Source organism: Triturus cristatus, chromosome 2_1, assembly GCF_964204655.1.
Source record: "Triturus cristatus chromosome 2_1, aTriCri1.1, whole genome shotgun sequence".
Taxonomy (NCBI): Eukaryota; Metazoa; Chordata; class Amphibia; order Caudata; family Salamandridae; genus Triturus; species Triturus cristatus.
The window spans coordinates 312279434-312302311 of NC_140581.1; the positions used below are offsets into that span (position 1 = coordinate 312279434).

The following is a 22878-nucleotide window of genomic DNA, read 5'->3' on the forward strand; positions in this document are numbered from 1 at the left end:
TTTTACCAGCGTCTTTGTGCTGGTCAGTACATGGAACCAACTCCCAGTCCGATGGGAAAATATAACAATGTGATTATTTTATTTTTAGCAGCATCGAACAAAGAGAGGCATTTGTACAGCACACTTTCAAAATGTAAGTGAAAAGCAACCCCAATCCTACATTGTGAACAGGCGCGCAACGTCCATAGGGTTCAAAGGGCTTATTCCCAATCCCCCTCCACCCCCCCTGTCATGTGTGCCAGCCCGGGCTGAGACAGCTTCCTGGGCATACACAGACAGTTCTTGAGCTGCCAGCCACACCGAGTACTTCACAGGTCTTTAAAAGGCCATTCTCGTGCTAATGAGGCTTTGTTGTTTTTCACCCCTTCTTAGAGCCCCTGCATCTCCACTCTGCCTATTGCTGGAAGAATTAGCCCCACTTCCCCCCCCAGGCATTCCACAGGCCCATGGCAAGAGTAACCTGAAAGTCGGGCCTGTGCCGTAACACCACTGCACTTCAATTAAGAAAAGACTTCACGGTGCTCAAATTTAAAGGCCGTGGCTGGTGCACGTTTATCAACGACATGCGTGCTTTGCAAGAATCTGTGTGGGCGCTGGTGAAATGCACAGTGCGCGCACACCCATGCGCGCAGGTTACAGGAAACGATGGTCATGTATAATGTATGCAGGGTGGGCATTGCCACACAGGAAAGTCTCGTAGAAGTGACGCAGTGAAATCTTCTACAAGATTTCACCGCACCACTTATAGGGCGCCACTGCGTCAAAACCTTACGCCTGCTTGAAGCAGGCATAAGGTGCAATGCAGTGTAGTGAGAATAGACCTCAACATACATTGCTGGAGTTGTGTCGTGCTTTCGACACGACTCTAGCAATGCATGACTTTTGCGCCTACAGATGCATCAGAATTTCTGACGTATCTGTCCATCCTTGCGCCATGGTGCGCTGTATTGTAAATACGGCGCATCCATGGTGGCGCAAAGATTTCACAGGCTGGCACAGGGAAACTGACTGATCTCTACAGATGTGTCAGTTTATTGTAAATCTGCCCCTTACTATGTAAGGTTATAAAGTATTCGACCCAGGAGTCAACTGAGACCAACACTTCCGGAACAAGGCTTCCACGCTCATTACCCACCGCCACAATCTTCCAGAAGGTTCTATAGTCATGTTTCCATAGCGCTTCCAGCATTAGTGCCCATTGGGCCTTGAGCAGGCAGGCTTTATTCGCCCGCCCTGCAGATATTATCTCTCTTCTGGGCCCTTTCATAATAGCTTTCATTAAATTCCCCTTGGTGATCTCGCAGGTTGGAGAGATCCAAGAGAAACTTGCAGGTTTCATCTGTATCGTTCTAACCTGTTTTGTAAATAAAGACTTACGAATGTCAAATAATTGCTTGTAGATAAAACTGGGTATACTCCCCGTTAAAGTGTGAGACAAGTACAAGGGACTGGAACTTGTCTACTAAAGCTCTATAAATATTAGCCTTGGTGCGTTCATCTTCGCTGATAATGGCCCGTTTATGTTCCTATGAGTGGATTGTTAGTAAGTTCCAGCAGGGCAACGTAGGAACTAGCAATATCTTTGGAAATATGGCCAGATAATCACGAGAGCGTTGTGGTCGCGCTCTGTGCTGCTAGCAACTTTCATGTCCTCCATGTGTGACCAGAGCCTTAAATCTAATAAAATATAATCTATAAAGTTGGTATACAGCCCCCGTTTAAAAGTAGGATGGGGGAGGGGGTGGTCAGACTTAGTGTGGCCACTCATCAGAGCTCTGGTTATCACTGGGATCGGAGATAGGTCGAAGTGAGTCTTAGCAATGTCACAATCATAGTATTGAATACGCATGTTATTACACACCTCTCAACTCACCTCCAGGCAAGCAGAACGCCCCCCATGGGCTTCAGCAGACCCCCTACCCTGAAAGCCTTGCTCACCCTCCATGCATTATTTCACTCAGTGTTATAACCATGAGGAGAGCCCTGTGAGAATGAGTGATATTAGGCACGTAAGGCAAGGTCACATGGTGTGATGTTTGTGACGTCAGCCGTGCTCTCAGGATTGTTTTCTGAAACCTGATAAATGCTGCCTCCTTTGGCCTCATAATGGTGGGTGGCATGCAGACCCTCGCGCACAGAACTGTCCCTTGAGGCAAAGCACCAGGCGCCGACATTAAAGCTCTGTCCTGGGATCTCCGAGGGAGCTGGATGTTCAGATCAGCAGATTGCATCTCACAGCTTCCGATTTATAGCGAGCTCAGCTGATTCTCTTAAACACACCTGATCGCCTACTTTTTAAATGTCTTTTAACTTGCTAATATTCTTATTACTGTTTTGATCTATCCCTTTTGATGAAATCATGTATCTTAATGTGTTATTATGATTCTATTACAAAATCGAATAAAGTTTAGTAATGATTTAATAAAATGTCTTATCTGTTGCACAACAACCTCGAATCCGTTGCAGACACTTATATGGGCAGCGGACTGTCTCCGAGTGCTGTAAGTAATGCTTCGCGCATTTCTTTCAAGCTCTGGTTGTGATCCGCCGTTTTACATGGAACTCCCCCCTATCAATTGCCTATCACTGAAACCCCGGGGCGCTTTCTCCGTTGATACAAGCTGGAACACAAAAATGCATAATTACAGATTGATATCCGCAGTTTCACAAGTAGCTACAGAACGTGTTATTGTCCTGCACGAAGTCGTGGCAAAGCTGATGTAACCCTGCCACCTACAGGTGGCGGGTGGTACAGGCAAGTCGAACTGAACTAATTGTTGACTATCAGTTATGCAATACTAACAGCTATACGTCTTTAGCACGACATAAACCGTCCATAATTAAACAGTTGCAACCATTAACAGACTTACTCTACGCGGATACAGAATAACTGTGAAACAGACTCGAGGTCAGTGTAAATAAATACATGACGACGCTCATAAACCACAGCATTGAGGCTAAATCCCCTCAAGGCGCCTCTTAATTTCATGTTGTGGTGACACAGATTTCCGAAAATGGTAAATCTAGGTTTATTTTCTTATTACTGGCAGACAAATCCACTGTATTGAAAACTGTATTATTAATTAGGAATGCACGAGCATCCAGACTAGGTAGCAGACGTGCCTAGAAAGTAAACACAGTTTTCAGCGAGGAATACTGGGCTTTCCACTGATAGCTGGGGCTCAAAGTGCCGCACTTACCTCGGGTATGTATGTAAATGTATTTTTGCCAAATCAAAACAGCCCATAAATGAATCAACTAAAATGCAGAAACAAATGTAGTAAATAGATCAATCGAACGAGGCCAACACATTATAGATCAGTGAAAGGACTCATGCATTATGAACTGTTAAGGAAAAGGATCTATAGAAAACAATGTGGAAGTCAATGTAAGTGTGTCGGTCGGATGACCGGGTCCTCGGCGCTTTTTACAGGCCACCTGGAATGAGGCAGCATTTTGTGCCTGGCCAACAGTTCTACCTTCAGATATCGTCTCTGCAGTGAAAGTTATCCAGGGGGGCAAGATAGGATGATATGACTGAAATGGGATCCATCGGTTTGGATATGTCAAATGTAGTGCTCCATGGGATTGGAAGCATGGCGTTTGTGGTCCCACAGAAGCCCTAAACTTTGCTGAAAAAGCTCGGAGTGGGGTAAACAAAATCTTGCATGCAAAACTGTGCCTTTGTCAGGTAGTCACAAGTTTTACAAGTCTCAACTTTACGGAAATCTGACTATTTCCCCCCTGGTCTCTACTAAATGTCCCAAACTTTCAGGAACATCTTCTTGGTTATTAGCACTCAGATAACAATAGGAGGGAGGCTCAACCACTCTCTTTACCAAGGACGCAAGCCAAAATTCAGCTCCACTGGCCTGTTGCTTCTTTCTCTAACTTGCCTTCCTGTCCTATGAAGGCCTATGCACCTTAGGAGGCCATCTTCTCTAGTCTCTTTTGAATCCTCATCAAGAGAGAGCAGAAGAGCAGTGTTCTTCATTTTGAATTCCCCAAAGACCAGCAGTGTTCTAGTTTTTAGGAGAAGGGAGGCACAAGATATAATGGTTGTGCAGCAATGGCTGATAGAAATCCCTGAGCATATCTCCATAAATGGCATACATAATCCCTTTCAAGATGGAGTAAGTCTACTACAGCTGTTGGAGATTTTTAGCCCGCCTGGGCGTTGTCTATTGCAATAACGTCATACTGTGTCTCCATCAGTGGAGAAGCTACTCAAACTGGGTCTCTGTCCCTTGCAACATCCTGGGAGAGAAAGTGTAAAATCTTGGGTGAGAGGAGCGAGTCTATTGAAATGTCTGTGTCAAATACCCGCTCATATTTAACGTCCTGATATTAACATGTGGATTACAATTCTAAAAGGCCCTGTCTGTCTCTCTGTGGGCCATTGACACCCTACTTCCTCATTTCTCCCACAACAAACTGATAAATACATTGTGGCTGTAACAAATTGTGTTTTTGATTGAGGGAATGAAGACCCTTCTCAAGCAACAACCACAATCTCTGTCATGGTGAACCCAAAAAGTCACTAAATTAAACTGTGCTAAACCCTTTGGTAGTTTGGCACACGAGCAGTCAGGGCTAACTTAAAGGCACTGTGTTAAGTACTTATGCAGCACACAAATAGTAGTAAAGTAAAAACACAACACAAGACGAAAATAGAGGAAAATTGAATGTTAGAAATGGGTTTCCTGGTTGGCTGAAGTATGCACCCAGGCCAGGCAGGAACCACCACTCTACTCATGGACAGGGTAAGCTAGATGCACACTCAAAGCTAACCTGTGCTCACCCTCTGGTAGCTTGGCACAGAGCAGTCAGGCTTATCTAAAGAGGCAATGTGTAAAGTGTTTGTGCAACACACACACAGTAGCACAATCAATACACCACAAAAAGACTCTACACAGGTTTAGAAAAATAGATTATTATATTTTGAACAAAACAAGACCGACCACGACAAAAATCCAATGTATAGAAGTCAAGATATGAACTTTTGAAGAATAAAATGAGCTCTATTGGTTAGAAGTAAAAAGTGCCAATGGGGGTTATCTGGTCGTGCCAGCCCTGGACATTGTCACAAGTTAAGGCCGACCGGGATGGAGCACATGCCAGCTACAGGGACCCACTTGGGCCCGCCTAGCACAGTACCTTGGATCCTGGGGCACTGTCTGACTGCCGAGACTTTTCGTCATCTGGCGTTGGTTCAAAGAGGCTGTGTGGTGAGGCTTTGCATTGTCTTTCTGCACAGCTGTCAGCTGCGCAGCTAAGCTTTGCGTTGTCTGGTGTCTCTTCCAAGAGGCTGTGCAACTTTGCCAGGCTTTGGGTCATCCGGCGTTGGTTCCTAGGAGCTGAAAGCTGTGCGGCGAGGCTTTGAGGGGTTTGCCTCCATTCCAATGGTGGAAGCATCTGGGTCCACTTCCAGTGAACCAGGCACAGGAGCAGGGGCAGAAACTTTGATTTCCCTGAGTCTGAAGCAACAGGAGAAAATCCAACAAGCCCTTGCAGATCACTTAGAGGGAAGGCAGAGTCCAGCTCTCCTTCAGCAGATTCAGAGAGCAGCAGGTTAACACAAGAGAAAAGCAGGCCTTCCACGTCTGCAGTCCCAAGATGAGTCCTTTAACCATCACAGCATCAGTGTCTCATTTTAGACAGGTACAAGGACCAGTACTTATACCCAAAAGTGCCTTTAATGTGGGGGGGAGGGAGTGACTTTAACGCAGGTCTCTGAAGTGCACAAGTATCCTTTTCAATTCAGTCCGGTCTGCCAGGCTATCTGTGAGGAGTAATCAGGCCGTTGTGTGGGGACAGGACACAGCCTATTCAAGTGAAGTGTTATCCCCTCCCTTCCATCCTGCACAGGCAAGGCCATCAGAATGCAGACGTATGTAGATAGGTACTCAGACACACCTATCCTTCCTTTGTTGTGGCTGTCTAGAGTGAATGCACAGTGTGTGGCAGTCACCCACCCCAGATGTGTGTTGGAGACAGACTGTTAGTCACACAGAGCAGTAAGTGCAGAGAAATGTCAACTTTCTAAAGTGGCATTTCTAAAACAGTAATGTTGAATCCAACTTCGCAGTAAGAGGGATTTATCATTACCATTCCAAACATATGAAGGATGAAAAATCTACTCCTCTCTGATCAGGAATTACAGCTTAGAAAGTGTATTAAGAAATTCCCAATGCTAGCCTATGGGAGGAGTAGGCCACACAGTAGTGACAAACAAAATAGGCTGTTTGTAACTACCAGGACATATAAAACATAAAGGTGCATGTCCTTTTACTTACATGTTACCCTGCCCTTAGGGCTACTTGGGACCTATGTTAGTGGTAACATATATATAATAAAAGGGTAAAGTGAGGCATGCCAATTAGTTTTAAATGCCAAGTCAAAGTGGCAATAAACTGCACACCCAGGCACCGCAATGTCAAAACCTGAGACCGGTTGGAATAGCTACTTCTGGGGGAGGTTCAATCAGTGCTGCAGCCCGTTAGTAGCATTTGTAGTACAGGCCCTGGGTGTATGGTATACCACTTTACAAGGGACTTACCAGTACATCAAATATGCCAATTAGGTATACACCAATGTCATCATGCCACGCTCTACAACTAATGATTGACTGATATATCATGTTTAGGGGAGAAGCACATCCACGTTAACCCTGGTTAGCAGTGGTAAAGCGCTCAGAGTCCTAAGGCCAACAAAAAGAATCAGCAAAAAGAGGAGGTAAAAGGCAAAAGGTCTAGAGAAAGACTATCCTAAGGGTGGCAGGCCTAACATTGAATAATTAAAGTGACCCCCAAATTAAATAATTCTAATCTGTAGAACCAGAGTTCTGTGTTTTTAAAGTTTTACGTGAAAAAAGGCACCCAAAAAATCAAAGCACCAACTGGGTGTATCTGGTTGCGCGAGACTGGGGCAAAGTCAAAAGTTGAAACAACTGCAATAGAGGGTGATTTGGCTACACAAGGTGGACTGGGCTTGGAGAAAGTAAAGTTCAGCGGGTCAAGGCATACAGTGGTGTCCGAGACAGAGGCGTTGCCGCCGGGGAGCCACTAGATAAAGTCTCAGTTAAGATTTCTATGTTTGGGCTTTGATACTTTTTGGAAGTTGAAAATCTGCAGGCTGTAGCCGACAAGGGCTCTGCGAGGCCAGATACAGTTGCTCGGAGGTCCAGCTGAACATGAGTTGCTGCTGTGGAAAACATAGTGGGATCTACCGCAAAGTGAGGCTGACCAGGGTTGCACCTCAGGTTGATCAGTGAGCAGGTATGTGCACTTCTTCGGCCGGTTGTCAGGACAATTTTTTGTGAAAGTTTCTTCAGTCCCAAGTTTCAGGTTCTGCTTAGAGAAGCACCTTAGTACTACCTCCAAGGGTCCAGGACTGATTGGGCACCACTTGCAGGACTGGACTCACTCCAGGCAGAGGCCAGGTGCAGGGTTCAAGGTGGCTGGAAATTGTTCTGCCTTGTGGCTCACACAGGAAGCCAGCCAGCTAGCTCTTGGAGTCACTCTGGTAGTCCTGAGATCAAGTAGCAAGGCAGTCCTCTGGTAGCAGCAGGGACGCCATCTGAGGTACAAAGCAGGCTTCAAGCAGTGAAGCAGACCTCTAAAGTACAAAGCAGTACTCCTTGGGGTCCTCCGCAGGTCAGAGATCAACTGCGGCGTCCCACAGGGATCCTCCCTCAGCCCGACGCTATTAAACGTCTACATGGCACCACTAGCACGCATCTTCCGACAGCACGACCTCAACATAATCTCCTACGCCGACGACACGCAACGGATCCTCTCCCTCACCAAGGACCCTTTCACCGCCAAATCCAACCTCCACCAGGGAATGGAGGCCGTCGCCGACTGGATGAAGGAAAGCCGTCTTATGCTGAACTCAGACAAGACGGAGATCCTCATCCTCGGGCCCAACCCCTCAGCATGGGACGACTCCTGGTGGCCCGCATCACTGGGGACACCCCTGGCCCCTGCCAACCACGCACACAACCTGGGAGTCATCCTCGACTCGAAACTCACCATGACCAAACAAGTCAACGCAGTCTCTTCCACCTGGTTCAACACCCTCCGCATGCTCCGCAAGATCTACAGATGGATCCCGAAAACGGTCACCCAGGCACTAGTCAGCAGCAGCCTCGACTACGGAAATGCCCTCTACGCCGGAGCCTCGACCAAGCTCATCAACAGACTGCAAAGAATCCAGAACGCATCTGCACGGCTAATCCTCGACATCCCGCACCGCGACCACATCACCCCCCACCTGAGAAACCTGCACTGGGTCCCCGTCGACAGAAGAATCTCCTTCAAGCTCCTGGTCCACGCACACAAGGCACTCCACAAAACCGGCCCAGCCTGTCTCAACAGTTGACTCTCCTTCTATGTACCCAACAGGAAACTCCGCTCCGCTGACCACGCCCTGGCAACGGTCCCGCGCATCCACAAAACCACATCCGGAGGCAGGTCCTTCTCCCACTGCGCCGCCAAGACCTGGAACACCCTTCCCCTCAACCTACGACAAACCGAAGACCTGCTGACCTTCAGAAGAAGACTCGCGAACTGGCTCTTCGACCAGTAGCAGCAGCACCCCCTCCTCCCCCCTCCCCTCCCCAGCACCTTGAAACCCTCACGGGTAAGTAGTGCGCTTTACAAATGTTTTGATTGATTGAGAGAGTTTACTGAAGAATTGGTCTGAGGGTCCAATATTTATACCTGTGCCATCTTTTGAAGTTTGAGAAACATCCAGGTTATCCCGCAACTGGTTATGGAAATTTCCCTCCTTCCTTTGCCCAGTCTCCAAGTGGCCTAGAGTTGCAAAAGGCTGATGTCCAGTTCCTCTGTGAGTGTACTGGAGTCAGCCTTTTGAAACAAGCGGGCATGGAACTGCTCCACCCCACCCTTCCTGGGAGGACCTAGTCCCCCTTTGTCTCACTGTCTGGGAGGAATTCATAAAGGCCTACTATTCACAGTCATGTGACCCTGGACATAGGCTGCAGATACCAAATGGTTAGCACAACAAAATGCCAACATTCTAAAAGTGGCATTTTCAGAATTGTAACTTGAAATCAGAGTTTACCATTAGAGAGGATTTTAAATTACAATTCTTTTTATACCAAGCATGATATTTTTACATGTTCCCAATCAAACGTTAGCACTTATTAAATGTAAGAAGGTAACCCTATGTTATCCTAAATGGGAGAGGTAGGCCTCACAGTAGTGAAAAACGAATTTGGAAGTTTTTCTCTACCAGGGCATGTAAAATGTAAAATTACGTCTTACCTTTTTAAATACAGTGCACCTTGCACTGTGGGCTGTTTAGGGCTTACAATAGGTGTGACTTGTATATAGCAAAAAGGGAGGTTTAGAGCTGACAGAGTCATTTTTGGCCAGGTCAAATTGGCAATTTAAAACTGTTGTAAAGGGCTACTTAAGTGGGTGGCACCATAAGCGCTGCAGGTCCAGTAGTAGTATTTAATTCACAGGCCCTTGGTACATGTAGTACCATTTTACTAGGGACAAATATGTAAATTAAATGTGCCAACTGGGCGTAAGCCAACTTTACCATATTTAAAGGAAAGAGCACTAACACTCTAGCACTGGTTAGCAGTAGTAAAGTGCACATAGCCCAAATGCCAACAAAAACAACATTCAGAAAACAGTAGGTTAGGAGGCAAAAGGTTTGTGGGAAGACCACACCAACGTCTATCAGGTCTAACAGTGGTGTTTTATGGGTGTGTGGTGTCCGCGTATTGTATGTCTGCTTTCCTGGTTATGGAGAGCTCCCAGTAAGGCTGCTGCACCAAAAGGACTACCTTCCTTCAGACAAAGGACATAATGGCTGCACTTCATGCCTAGGAGGAGCTCTGGGCTGATGGAAGCTAATTGTAATCACTGCAGGGGTGGGTGCCTGGAGAACTGGTTGAAGGGCCGCCACACTAAGACAGAAATATCCAGTCTTTCTAGAAAGCTTCAAAATCTTCATTGTGGTTTTTTACTAAAAATCTAATTTTGGAAGCGAATTCAAAATTCCGCGAAAATGACAGCCATGTTCGACAATTGCAGTTTTTAAACAGAAATGATTTTTGACAATGGCTACCTCAGGCTGTGCAGTAAATAGTACATTTAGCTGTAAGTTAGCCTACTTAGCATGTTTGACTTCTTTACAATATGAAACCGGCTTTGTGAGCTTCAGCCCACGCTTTATAGTTGAATTATCTAATGACAGAGTAAGGATTAGACATGTGAAAACAGTTTATATCTGGCACGTTAATCCACAGCTTGCCTGCAGCTGTTTGGAGCTGCTTGACTGTCACGTTGTGAAGTTCCCTGGGAGGCGTGTAAGGGCACACTGGAGCCAACGCGGGATATGTGTCTTTTATGCTACATGTGAAGTTTTATGGTGGATTTGCTTAAAACTTAAGAATGCCAATTGGGGGTTGGCAGTTAGTTGTCATGTTTAGGGGTGCAGAGCATGCACTGGGAGGTGTTTCACAGTCTTGCAGGGCTCAGAAGTACAAAGTGCCAGCCGTAAGTCAAGATGGAAATGAAGGACCCACTCAAATATTCGGTTTTCCTCCTGCCCTTTGTCTCTGTGCAGATGTCCAGTTATAGTGTGTTCCATTACCTGGCTCCTTGATCTGTGAAAGGGTGTTTACTTTTTAATTGAAGTGTTTTGTACAATATCCATTTGCACTCCATAACTTCTCTGAGTGCTTTATGACTTGTTTGTAGTCGCAATGTATATGATGGTAAACTTTGCTGTGTGGTGTAATAGCAGTTGCGGCTCCTCCGCTAAGACGGAGGAGCGTCTCCCCGCTGCTCTGCCAGCAGTATTTTAATGAAAACTAAAATGATAATAACCAATGCTATTATCATCTTAGTTTTTCGTACCCTGGTGAGGGGCGGGGATGACCGATCAGGGGCCAGGGGGAGGAGTGGTTTGCACACTCCAAGTGCGCATGAATGTTTGGCCGTCCTTCTTAGGCCGGCCAAACAATGATTGTGCCTCTTGCATGTTCTCTAGCCAGGCTGCATTACAGGCTGGGTGGTGAACATGCCCAGGCTCCCATTCCCCGTCTGAGCTGCAAACCACGTCGCTCAGACCAATCACAACGCTGCACTGTTCCTGCTGTTGAGGAGCCGAAGTAGTAAGTGTTTTTTTTTTCTTTTCACTAACCACCATCCCGCCTCGTCACGCCTGTTAAAATTCGGCCACTACTGTGTAATAGGAGAGGATGTCTAGCTCTCTCACCTAAGTAAAGATAAGCAACCCTGGTCACTGCATCAATAAACCAACGAGCCCCCTTCATCACCAGTGTTGGCTGAAATAGCAGTGGGGCGACGCTCCTCCGCATTAGCGGGGTGGCCGTCACTGCATCACAGATCCTCACTCTCCTGCCAACTGCCACCCTCAAACGAACACTCCGCAGGGACATCAGATATGCCATCAGGCTTGTCAGCCACTGACACATGATCAGGGCAGCTCCATGTGTACTCATACACCAATCCAAACACACTCTGGATGATTGCTGTTTCCTGTCTACGTACACACAGTGACATTGCATTGAAACTATAACAAGGCCCTTGCTTAATTTGTAAAAGAATGAGTGCCGGTGCCCAAAGCTTTGCTCAGAAGACCACGGCCGGTACAATTAAATGTCAGCGCGCCCAGTACCAAGGCTGCGTAGTCGAACCCACCTCATCACTCTTTATTCCACTAGCAGACACTCCCTGCATCTTTATCTTGCAGGTTCCTGCTTCCTCCCTTTATGGCAGTTTTGCCATCTTTCTCTTCCTCCATCTTTCTGCTTTGTGTCCTTTTCCCTCTATTGCTCTCTATAAATGACTTATGCAGAAAAATAAGTGCTGGTCCTCAACAATTTGTGTTGGTTGCTCTCACTGGCCACCACCAGCTCAAATTAAGCACTGACTAGGCCTTGTATAGTGGAGTTCATTGTCAGTGGATAGTATCGCCAACAGTCTCAGAAATGCCTTCATGTTCACGACAATGCATGAAAATGTCGAGGAAGTAAAATACAGTTTGTTGGATTGGAAGGAATATGAGTGAAAGACTGGTTTCTTTTGGCTTTTGTAGTATTTGACATGCCCTAGGATGCATATGCTGATAAGAGATGCTAGCTCGATTTTGTCACTGTTCTTGGATGGAGAAAGGGGATATCTGAAATTGCTCTATACCTGGGTAACAGAATGGACTCAAGGTGGAATGGGTGCCGAATGCCGCTATACCGTGCTACTGGGTATCATATTGTGAAGAGCTGTTCCAGATTTGAATTGTACATTGACTGGTTGATTCTTCAATCCTTGATCAATCATGTTCCATATTTCTGGGCCTTGCACCTACAGGGATTCTCTTGCAGGTTTCATGTTATGAACTTGATTATAATGGTGTAGTTGGGAATTGGGTTTCTGGGTGAGATGACACAGTGGCAGGCAGGGGGTGCAGGTAATTGGGGCCCTTGCTGCACAGTCTTGTGCATGGTGAACCATAATGTTGAACTGTTTGTATTTCCACCCGGAAACAATAGTTTAAAGTGTCATTTTGGCAGACTACGGCTGCATGGTTTGTAACCTTTGCAATTGTGTATGTGTTTTGTAGAATACTGTATAAGTGGGACTACAAGGATCCAGATATATATGGAAAATGTGGTATTATGCACAGTGGTTGGACCGAAGCATGATGGGTACCCAACATAGCACCCAGGATCATATTAAACTGGAAACTTGTTCCTCTCAGTGTTTATATTTTCTTAGGCTGAAGAGTTGAATAGAACACTTGAACTTCAAATCTTTACGACCGGAGGAGCAATTCTTGGGCACTAGGCCAAGTAACTTACATACAATTACCTCAATCTCGATTTTAGATCTATTCACACATATACTGATATATATTCTGACATATACTGATGTTGGTCCAGTTCCTTTATCCCATCGGATTTAAATTTGAGTGTTAACTGAAAACATATCGATTTCGATGTGATATTTATTCCATGATGACCTGTGTGCATGCACAGGATAAACGACAGGTCGCAGAAAGGATACCTTTTGTGCACCACAGGAGTTAACTTTTTGTGGATTAATGATATTTGCCTAACCAGCTATTGTTCATAGGAATGTACCAGTGCTATGGTGGTTTCGGTCATTCCCATATTCTTGCAGACAGTTGATCAGGCTTTAGTGGGTACCACACTGCAGGTTTGTGACAAGTCCTGGATGTTTAATGCTGTAGAATGGCTTACGTCTGACTCCATAAGAGGTCCTCTGAGGTGTTTGCGAACCCTTTTTTAGCTGTTCTGACAGGTCTCACAATGCTGTGGTTATTGTGCAGAAGAACTACCCCTGAAGTCGATATGCAACCTTCATTTCCAAAGACGTTGGTTGAAAATTGATCTCAGCAGTAGGTTGTTAAAGGAGGAGGTGTAATGTTTGTTTTATAAGTGACAAAGGTCTATTCCCTACTGCAGACTACATTCATATGACCAGTGCTGCTTTAAACAAGTGTTGTGATAGCATTTTTAGCCAAGTCATACACAGTGGGTTTAGTGCATTAGATGTGGACAGAAGATTTGGAGGACTTAATGATTTCTGTTTCTGTTTGTTTTGCACCATTTTGCACCATTACATCAAGGTACCAAAATGTACAGATCAGAAAGGGTGTGACTTAGCAGTTTGGGCTGGACTGTCACTTGTGGAGTGAGGACAAGACTGACTTGACCCAGCAATAAAAATAAAACAATGGACTGGAACATGTCTCAGAGTGATTACCAGTGCCTGAGATTAATTCAAGAATTCTCCTGGGGAAGTAAAAGCAGTTCCAACATTTGCACCTATATCACATTTAAGACCTTAACATCTCATTGAGGGGGCCCCTATGAATCGAGTCTTTATACTGTACACCCTTTTCATTAAACTAAAGTTAGACCTATAGTGGGGAGCAGTATTAATTACTGCTATCTTCTGTAGGAAATCTGCTTTTTGTGCACTGTCAGCCTGGATTGTTTGCTTTTGCTGGTCTCTATTTTTGTTACTGTCTTTAGAACTCTGTGCATTTTGCCCCTGCTAACCAATGGTAAAATGACGATTGTCCCCTTTTAAACATTGAATTGTCATACTCCTAATTGTCATATTTAACTTGCCTATAAGTCCATAGTATATGGTACAGAGTGTACCCAGGGCCTGGAACTTAAATACCACTAGTGGATTGCAGCACCTATTGTGCTATCCACTATAGTGGAAGTGCAAACATAGTTTTACGAATACCATTGTAGCCTGACTGTAGCAGTGTAAAACTGCAATTCGACTTGCAAAAAATAATCCTTTTCACAGGTCATAAGTTCTCTTCTAAATATTTGTAAGTGACCCCTATGCATTCCACAAGGCAGGTTGCATGGCATTAAAGAATAGGACATGTAGAAATTTAACATTAATATGTCTTTACAGTGACTACCACCTACAAGCTGTTCTCACAGTAGGAACTCTTGCTGGCCCATAGAGAAACACTGGGAAACAATATAAGATACTAATACGGTATCTTGAGAATGGGACCAGCTAGAAATTAATTAACCAAATATTTTTCTTAGTTATTAAAAATAGAATTTAATGTTGAAGTTAGATTTTTAATAAATATTCGTGAATAGTAACTTTCAGAAAGTTATCTTTTCCCTGCCTGGAGTTCCTGGAGGCTAATTTGCATTTGCTCTCCAGCTTCTCCCAAGCAGCGATTAGCTTTCAGTAGGTGTGAAAATGGAGTGGAAGGCTTCCCAGGAGCAAAAGAATAGGCTGACCACAATGGGCAGAGATGGCTCTTCTGAGTACAGCAGATTATGCAGGGTGGGAGCTGCGGGCACCTTTTGACAGCAGAGTGTGAAATCTTGCCTCACAGGTCTGTTGATCACATGTAACCCTTGGGGCGCACTTGAAAGTGAGAGAACAGGATGTCAAGACAATTTTTGTGCTACATCCGTCTGGCTACTAAAAGACCAAGCTTTTGTCATACCAAAATTCTGTCTCTGGGTTTGTTGTAGGTACAGTGCCTGCCTCAAACTGGATTTTTATGCTCACACTAACATTACCATAGTACGTACGCACCCTCAGCCCTTAGAGACCAACTTTAGTTTGGCCAAAGACGTTTGTCATCTTGAAAATGCCCTAACATTGCATTTTGGGCAAACAGGAACTACTGCAAAAGTAGGTAGGTCAAGGCCTGGAAATGATTACCCCATTGGTTAGGAGTCACACCCACCTACAAGCTAGTGGCAATCTTAAATGGGGTGCCTCCAGGCATCCACTTCAGAACAGTTTCTGGACCTGCAGAAAATAAGAAGAGGACTAGACATGCTGTCTGTGACCTGCAAGGAGACATTAAGGATTGGACCTGGCCCGTCTTGTACCCTGGACAGACATGTGACTCCAAGGATTAGTTGGCTGACCTCCTGCATGGCTACAGGGTAACAATCTGTAAGAGGCCTTTACCTGACAGTGCTGAGCTGAAAAGTTGCAACTGAACCTTGTCTAGACCTTGCCATTTGCCTCTGCCTGACACCCTGTTAGTCTCCAGGTGCCTGTCCTGGGGCATTAACAGTCTACTACTGTGATGGGTTGGAACTCAAAAGACTAAGGGCCTAATTATGACTAGGGTGGTCCAATGGACCACTGTAGTCGTGGTGGCGGTCCAACCGCCGTAATATGCGTGCAGCGGTGGGAATCACACAGGACTGCTGCAGCCGCTGGAGAAACTAATGGGGGCCCTTGAAGAGCCCCCTGTTGCCTCTGTGCATGGGGGCACATGGTGTACCCCCCTGTATTTCTGCACCCCCTGTTCCTACATGGAAGGAAATGCACAACATGATGTATTTCTTTCTGTGCAGGAACATGCTGCGGCACTCCCACAGCGGTGCCTTTCTAAGGCTATCCTTTGAGCCTTAAAAAGGCAGCGCCATGGGGCCGCCGCAGCAAAGACCGCCAGCCAGGATTAAACTTGTAATCTGACGAGCGGTCTGACTACGAGTTTTGCGGCCTTCCTGCAGGGTGCAGAATGGTGGCCCACAGGAAGACCGCCAAACTCCTAATCCAGCCCTTAATCAGAAGGTAAAATCTTTGACTAGTATGAATTTAGTTGGTATATCTGTTACGTCGGCTTAAAGTTGTGCTTGCGTCCCATTCTACTTAGACCGCTGACTTTCATTGGCGCTTTCTGCTTTTTGGTGCTATTTCTACTTAAAAATTTAAAAATTCATATCCCTGATTCCCATTACTAGATTTTTGTCATTGTGGTGTCATTTTGTTTATTACATTTTACACTGTTCTAACCCAGTTTGGGATTTTTATAATTTTGCATTCTGACTTTTTTGGTACTGTATAAATGCTTTACACATTGCCCTGTCTGCTCTCCGCAGTAGCTACCAGGGGGCTGAACTCAAGTTAATTTAGTGACTTTAACGGTTCACCTCGACAAGGGTTGTGATTATTCTTTGAAATGGGCAGATCCCCACTCCAAAGGATATTTTGATTTTACATTTTTCAATTCATGGCTGTGCATAGGTCATCTGCCGACACCCGATAATGATTTTCACTGACCATGTAAACACAACAGAAGTATAGTTTCCTAAACAGTTCAATAAAAACCTAATACAGTTATCACCTAGCAGGTATTTCTTTATCTCATTAACATGCCATGTAACCTTGCAGATCTGATCAGTTTAGAGTGTAGCCTTCCGCTCAGTTATTTAATAATCACTAATAAAGAAAAAGCACTTGGACATGCTGATCATATCAATGCAGGTACTTAATCTTGGAATGTGCCGGCATCTTTAGTCAAATTATTAGTTCTTTCAGTTTCTCCTTGAAAATAAATTTCATTTGATGGCCATACTAGTTACTAAACACCGTGTCCTCAAGCTGGAGGCCCAGAAAGCGCATTATGACTGCTATAACCATCGGCACAAGATTGTTATGTTACGTAATGTTATCAGGCCTCAAGAAAGCTGCTCGTCAGTTTGCTGTGGGGCGTCAAATTTTATTAGGGCAAGCTATTTTTAGGGCCTATTGGCCCAGCTTCTGAGTTTACTTGAACTGACTAAGAACAAGTGTTCTGTTCATTTGCTGTTCTTTTAAGACCGAGGTCAAATGTTAGCTTGCGTAGTCTTATAAATTGCTGCTTATTTTATCCTGGAGATTGGTGTTTAGTTTTTTGTCTGCAAAGTTAGAGCATTTTGTAAAATGCACAGTCTGATAATCATGCTGGCACGCATTTAAATAGCTTATAAATAAACTGTACAAATATTTCAAAATATATTTCAGTAGTTAGGAACGCCCGTTTTGAAAAAATCGGAAGTGAGATAGAAACAAACAATTTAATAGGATCAAAACTTAATCAGAAGCCTCTACTTGATGATGTGCAAATGATAAATATTTGTTGAAACCCATTTTCCACACATTATCATACATGTACTGGCAAAAGAATCATTTTGCCAGGTTTAAATGGCAGTTTTAAAACTACACACACAGGCTGCAGTGGCAAGTCTGAGACATGCTGAAAGTGCTACTCAAGTGGGTGGCACAATAAGGGGTGCAGCCCACTAGTAGCATTTGATTTATGAGCCATGGGTACATGTGTACCACTTTACTAAGGGCTTATAAGTAAATTACATATGCCAATTGGGGATAAGCCAATGTTATCATGTTTTAAGGCGGGGGCACATGCACTTTAGCACTGGTCCCACAAGCATCAATTCTTAGGCCTCACCTTGCAACGGGACTTCTTGGTACTTTGCTATGAAACCTAGGCTTAACTCATCATCAGTATGCTGATTTGCTGATAAAACACAGCTTTGAAACACATCATCTCCTCTTCAGGTTGCAAATCCACTCAGTCCAATTTTTTTAAAATCAAATATCCAATTGTGTATGGTGGAACATGACCTTGTCCTAAACTCTTCATCAACTGAATTGGTTCTGATAGCCTAAAATATACTCTTTCCATAATGGACATTTGCTTTCTTTGCTTGTCCCCCAGGTTTAACCTCAGACGATACACAAAGTCTTGAGCTTCATATCAAATCATTGGCTATGGGGTTTCTAAAATCAGATAATACCGCTAAAAAAACTCAAGTTGTCTATTCCTATTCTAGACTTTAAGACAGTGATGTAGCCACTAGTTCTGTAAAAAAAAAATAACTACAGTAAGTCTCTCCTCCTGTGTATATCTGTTTTTCATTTATCCTACTCACCCTTCAATGGTCTCCCTGTTCAAATGTTCCAAGGATAAAGTTCCTTTGTTACTAAATTCATATTTACTACGTTGAACCTGAATATTGATTAAATCATGTACATTTGTCTAATGTAATCTTAACTTGTATAAATCGTTGCTTTGATTCTCCATTATTCATTCCACAAACGTATTGCAATTTATAAATGATGTTATGTTGGACATTTGTAACTTGTAAACTACCATGCTACTTTCCATTTCTCTGGCACCTGCAAATCTAGTCACCCAACATAACACCACAATATACATTAACAAATGAATATTTGTATCTGGCGTCATGACTCATTTATATTATACTTTAGGTACTATTTGGACTAATAGTTCATAGGTATGTTTTAAAAAAAGGTCACATTATTTTCTAAATATTATTTTTCTACTGTTTAGAGTGAAGATGCTGATTCTTCCTCCAGTCCCAGTTCCAAAGATAAAGGGCATTAATCCAGAGCTTTTAAAGGTCAGTAATCTGCTGCTCTACTGTTTTTGGCATACCTTCTGTTACAAATGACATAAACCCTGTAGAAACTACTTATATATATAAAATAATTTTTATTTGTTACGATTTTGCAGAAAGGGAATATCGATGAATTGAACTCCATCATGGCCTCACACGAGAGCTATAAACCACAGTTGTACAATGATGACTTTTGGATTGAGTTCATTGACCTGGACATAGATGAACCCGATGAGAAAATTGAAGGATCCGATACAGACCGACTTCTGAAAGAGGATCATCTGAAGTCGAACTGCCTCAGCGTTAAGGATGACGATTCTGGAAGGGCCAGTTGTTGCGAACCTGATATTCCTGAGACCGATTTCAGTGCAAGTGATACATGTGATGGAACTTCAGATATAGTTCAGTCGCAAAAGTTGAGCGAAAATGAAGATCTGATGTGCCTTGACCAGAGAGAAAATGACTTCTCACCCTCAAGTGGTAACGCCCCTACAAGCAAACTGCTAAACAGCATCCCAGAGTCTGATGAAAAGAAAGCAAGTCAGTTGTTAATTTGTGGCATGGAAAAGGAAACCCCACCTATCACTACACAGATGAGTAACCAGAGCACAAAGTCAAACATTGATTTTTATGCTTTGGTTAGTGATATTACTCCAGCGGGAAAACTTCTTCTTTCCCCAGGGCAGAAAAACAAGATTGAGAGTGAATACTGCAGAGATCCCTTTATACAGTGCCAACCTCCCTTCAATGTTCACAATGCCTATGTCTGTGAGACAGATGTAGTAAACTTCTGTCCTTTATCTTCAAATCGACAGCCAAATGGCATTCAGCCAAACTTTAACGATGATGCCTATTTCACCACAGAGAGCCTTACCACTACTGCCATGAGTTCTTGTGAAACACAAGAAGTCCCTAGTGCCGAGATGCCTGTCCCAGACTACACATCCATACACATAATAAATTCTTCTCAGAGCATTGTACTCAATGCAGCTACAATGCCAGAGAAGAATTTCCTTGCTTCGTGTGGATATCTGACCCCAGACCAAGTGAACAAAGTCATGCCATAAATGTTGCTCTATGTAACTAACTGTATTTAATGGCATGGGGTTAGCTTGGGCTGTTGTGCTTAAACCAAAACAATATATACACGTTTTTGTGGTTCTTGTTGTAAAGTTTAAGCTGTTACCTGAAATAATGAAAAATGCTAAAAATGTCATGATAATATTTCTTAAATATTAGTATATTTTAAAAGATATCTCAGAGAAAGCCTAATACGAGTGACTGTTCAGTTACTGCTAGCATTAACAAAGGGCCTTATTTACAATGTGAGTTTGCCAAAGAAACATTGGCAGAAACTGTTCCTTAATTTGTTTCAGCATCCAAGGGGCTATGTAAATCAGGTTTTTAGAAAAACTTACATTAATCTGGGTTTCCAGTTTGAAAAAAAAGTACAACAGTTAATTGCAGGATTTCTGTGCATCAGTAACTGGGCGGTACATATTTTAATTATGTAGGTGGAAAGGGTAGTTTGGGCAAGAAAAACATATATTTTGACTTACTGGTTAAGATATTTTAATATTTTAGATTTTAAGCATGGATATTTTATAATACACTACAAGCTGTACAGCTTTAACTAGCAAGCTTCATCTTACTGAATGTAGTTACTACGATTTTATAAAGAGACGGGTTTTGCTTTAGTTGTTCAAGTCAAACAAATACATGCAAATAGTTTTATATAGATCCAATTTTATACATCCTTGGATGTCCAAGGGTAAACCAGCCAATTTCTGTAAAATGATAACTAATATTATCAAAACATGCACATTTTATCAGTAACATATATATTTACATTCTGAATGTTTTTGATATCAACCTTCAGGATAAGAAAATCATATTTATCAACTAAAGAATCTGTCACTCATGAATTCTCCTCAATAATAGTAGCACAAAGTTTAATAAGAATAACATCTACAATGTGATTTGGACACCACCCACTTTCAGGCAATTTCTTTTTAAGTGAGATGATGTGAATGAAATTGTATCTGAATGTTAAGGAGGACATGTAATACATATTTTGAAAATAAAAATAGAAAGTTAGTAGGACTTGGTATTTGAGTAAATGTTTATTGTTGTTCAGTAGTATGTTTTTACAACCAGAAAAAAGAAACGTATGGTTCCCAATATTTGTGCTTGTAGCTAGACATTTAAAAGTGCAAATACAGGAATTTGGATGTTTGTGGGAAGTAATTTTTCATTCAAATAATTATTGCTATGCTTGGAAAGACACTTTTCTAGACTTATTATTTCTACAATTTTACAGACAATATTAAGCAACTTTAAAGGAAGGATTGTATGTCTATTGCCCTGGAGGATTTTCTCAGAGTGGTTTGAAATGACTTTAAACATTTAGCATGTCACTTCGTTCTGATTAATTGTCAAATTGCTGCAAACAATATAAGCTATATTTTCAGTTTTCTGTTCGATTTTATGTATGTTGGACATTAATGCAATTATGAAGTTTATTTCAATATGGAAATGTCTCTTAATGTACTGCTATTGACTGAGAAAGTTTATACCGCCAAAAATAGTTAAATACCTCAATCAGTCTCAGAATGTCAGTTTGGTACTTTATTGGTAATGTAAGCCATTATCCATCAATATGAATCTTTGTGTCTCTAAGTAACTTTCCTATGTCTGTGTTATTCTTTCAAAAGTTAAATAAATTTATTTTCTTGGATCAATGTTGACATTACCTTTTAATGTTGACGTTTAAAAAGAATGTGTTTGACATAAAGCCATGTATCCTACTACAATTTTTCAACCTACTCTGACAAACGTTTGTACTTCAGGGATATAAGCCATTAACAGCGAATCTACACCAAAATATAGCCATCAACAAAAGAATACTTGAAAATAGTTTTTTCCCTATTGACACAACTACGGTTGCTTTAGCACAAAATGGCCTGATAACATTATTAACATTCATACACTGTGACATATGTCTATTGGATGTGCATAGGCTGGCTTATGACAAGGCTTGTAACAAAGAGCCAATACACACAAACTTACTTTATTTCTAGTCAGTCTTTATTCTATACTTACTATTTCTTGTCATTTAAGTAACATTTATTTGTTGAACCTTTATATTCTAGCAACTCATTCAGACAGTACAATACATTTTAAAACATCCTACAGCTTTCTAACTAATACAATACAATAATGTTCTTACCAACTGCGAAAGGTAATCAAATTGCTTCAGCAGAGATGTCCCTTCCAGGCACAAAATCAGCTGTCCACTATTGCCTTTTTGTCAAAAGTAGAAGGAAGAAGTTGAAGACCAATATCCGCACTTTAAGACCCTGAGATGATTATCTAAGACTAGCATGTTTGCCCATCCCAAGACGCATTCAACTCCAGCCTCATGTTCTACTTTTTTGACACTCAGATGTTCAAACATACCATTTTGTCCTCCTCGTAGTAGTAGTAGATGAATGTAAGAAGTCTTTAACCTTAAAAACTTTAAAAAGTGTTTAGGATTCAACACCTAAAATAAAGGAGAGATAAAAGCAGTAAGGAGTGGAGATACAATGTTCGAATATGTTTCTCCTTTTTCCAACTTTGTCAAGGCTAGAAATGGAGTATTTAGTTTTAAAGGGAGGAAATGTGGCCTAGTGGTTAAAACTGCAGACCTTGGAACCTGGGTCCCCAGGTTTGAATACCAGCCTCGGCGCTAGGCTCAACATGTGATTCTGGGTGTCTGAACCACACTCCGAGGGCCACGGGGTAAGCAGGAGCTATTGTGCCCAGCCATGAGGGTTGAGGCCTTTCACTTCTGAGGCCTTGGGTCCCGACCTACTAGGGATCCTGAGCAACAGGGCAAAGTACTCTTTCAGCCCTTTACTTTCAGCGCTAGTGCGGGACAAGTAGTCCAAAGCTTCTCAGGGGGGAGGTAGATACAAGGGGTGAACACAGGCTCACAACTCGTACAATAGTAGCAATGAATGAATGCCCAGTCAAATACTTTCTATTATGACAAAAGTAGTATTTCTATACGAACATAAAATAAAATGTACCATACACAAACAATACACACCACCCACAGAGGTCAGGGCCCTAGTGTTTAATGGCAGTCC

General features: G+C 42.9%; 1 protein-coding gene across 8 annotated transcripts in view; it reads left to right on the forward strand.

The window, feature by feature from the left end:
- GHR (growth hormone receptor) overlaps positions 1-21482 on the forward strand; it is a 985620-nt gene extending 964138 nt beyond the window's left edge. For all 8 annotated transcript variants that reach the window (XM_085631192.1, XM_085631197.1, XM_085631195.1 and 5 more), the window contains 2 exons: positions 18679-18748; positions 18862-21482. In XM_085631192.1, coding sequence (XP_085487318.1) covers positions 18679-18748; positions 18862-19812 — 1021 coding nt within the window. In that variant the 3' untranslated portion in view covers positions 19813-21482. The remainder of the gene's footprint in view (positions 1-18678; positions 18749-18861) is intronic.
- The last annotated feature ends 1396 nt before the right edge of the window (positions 21483-22878 follow it).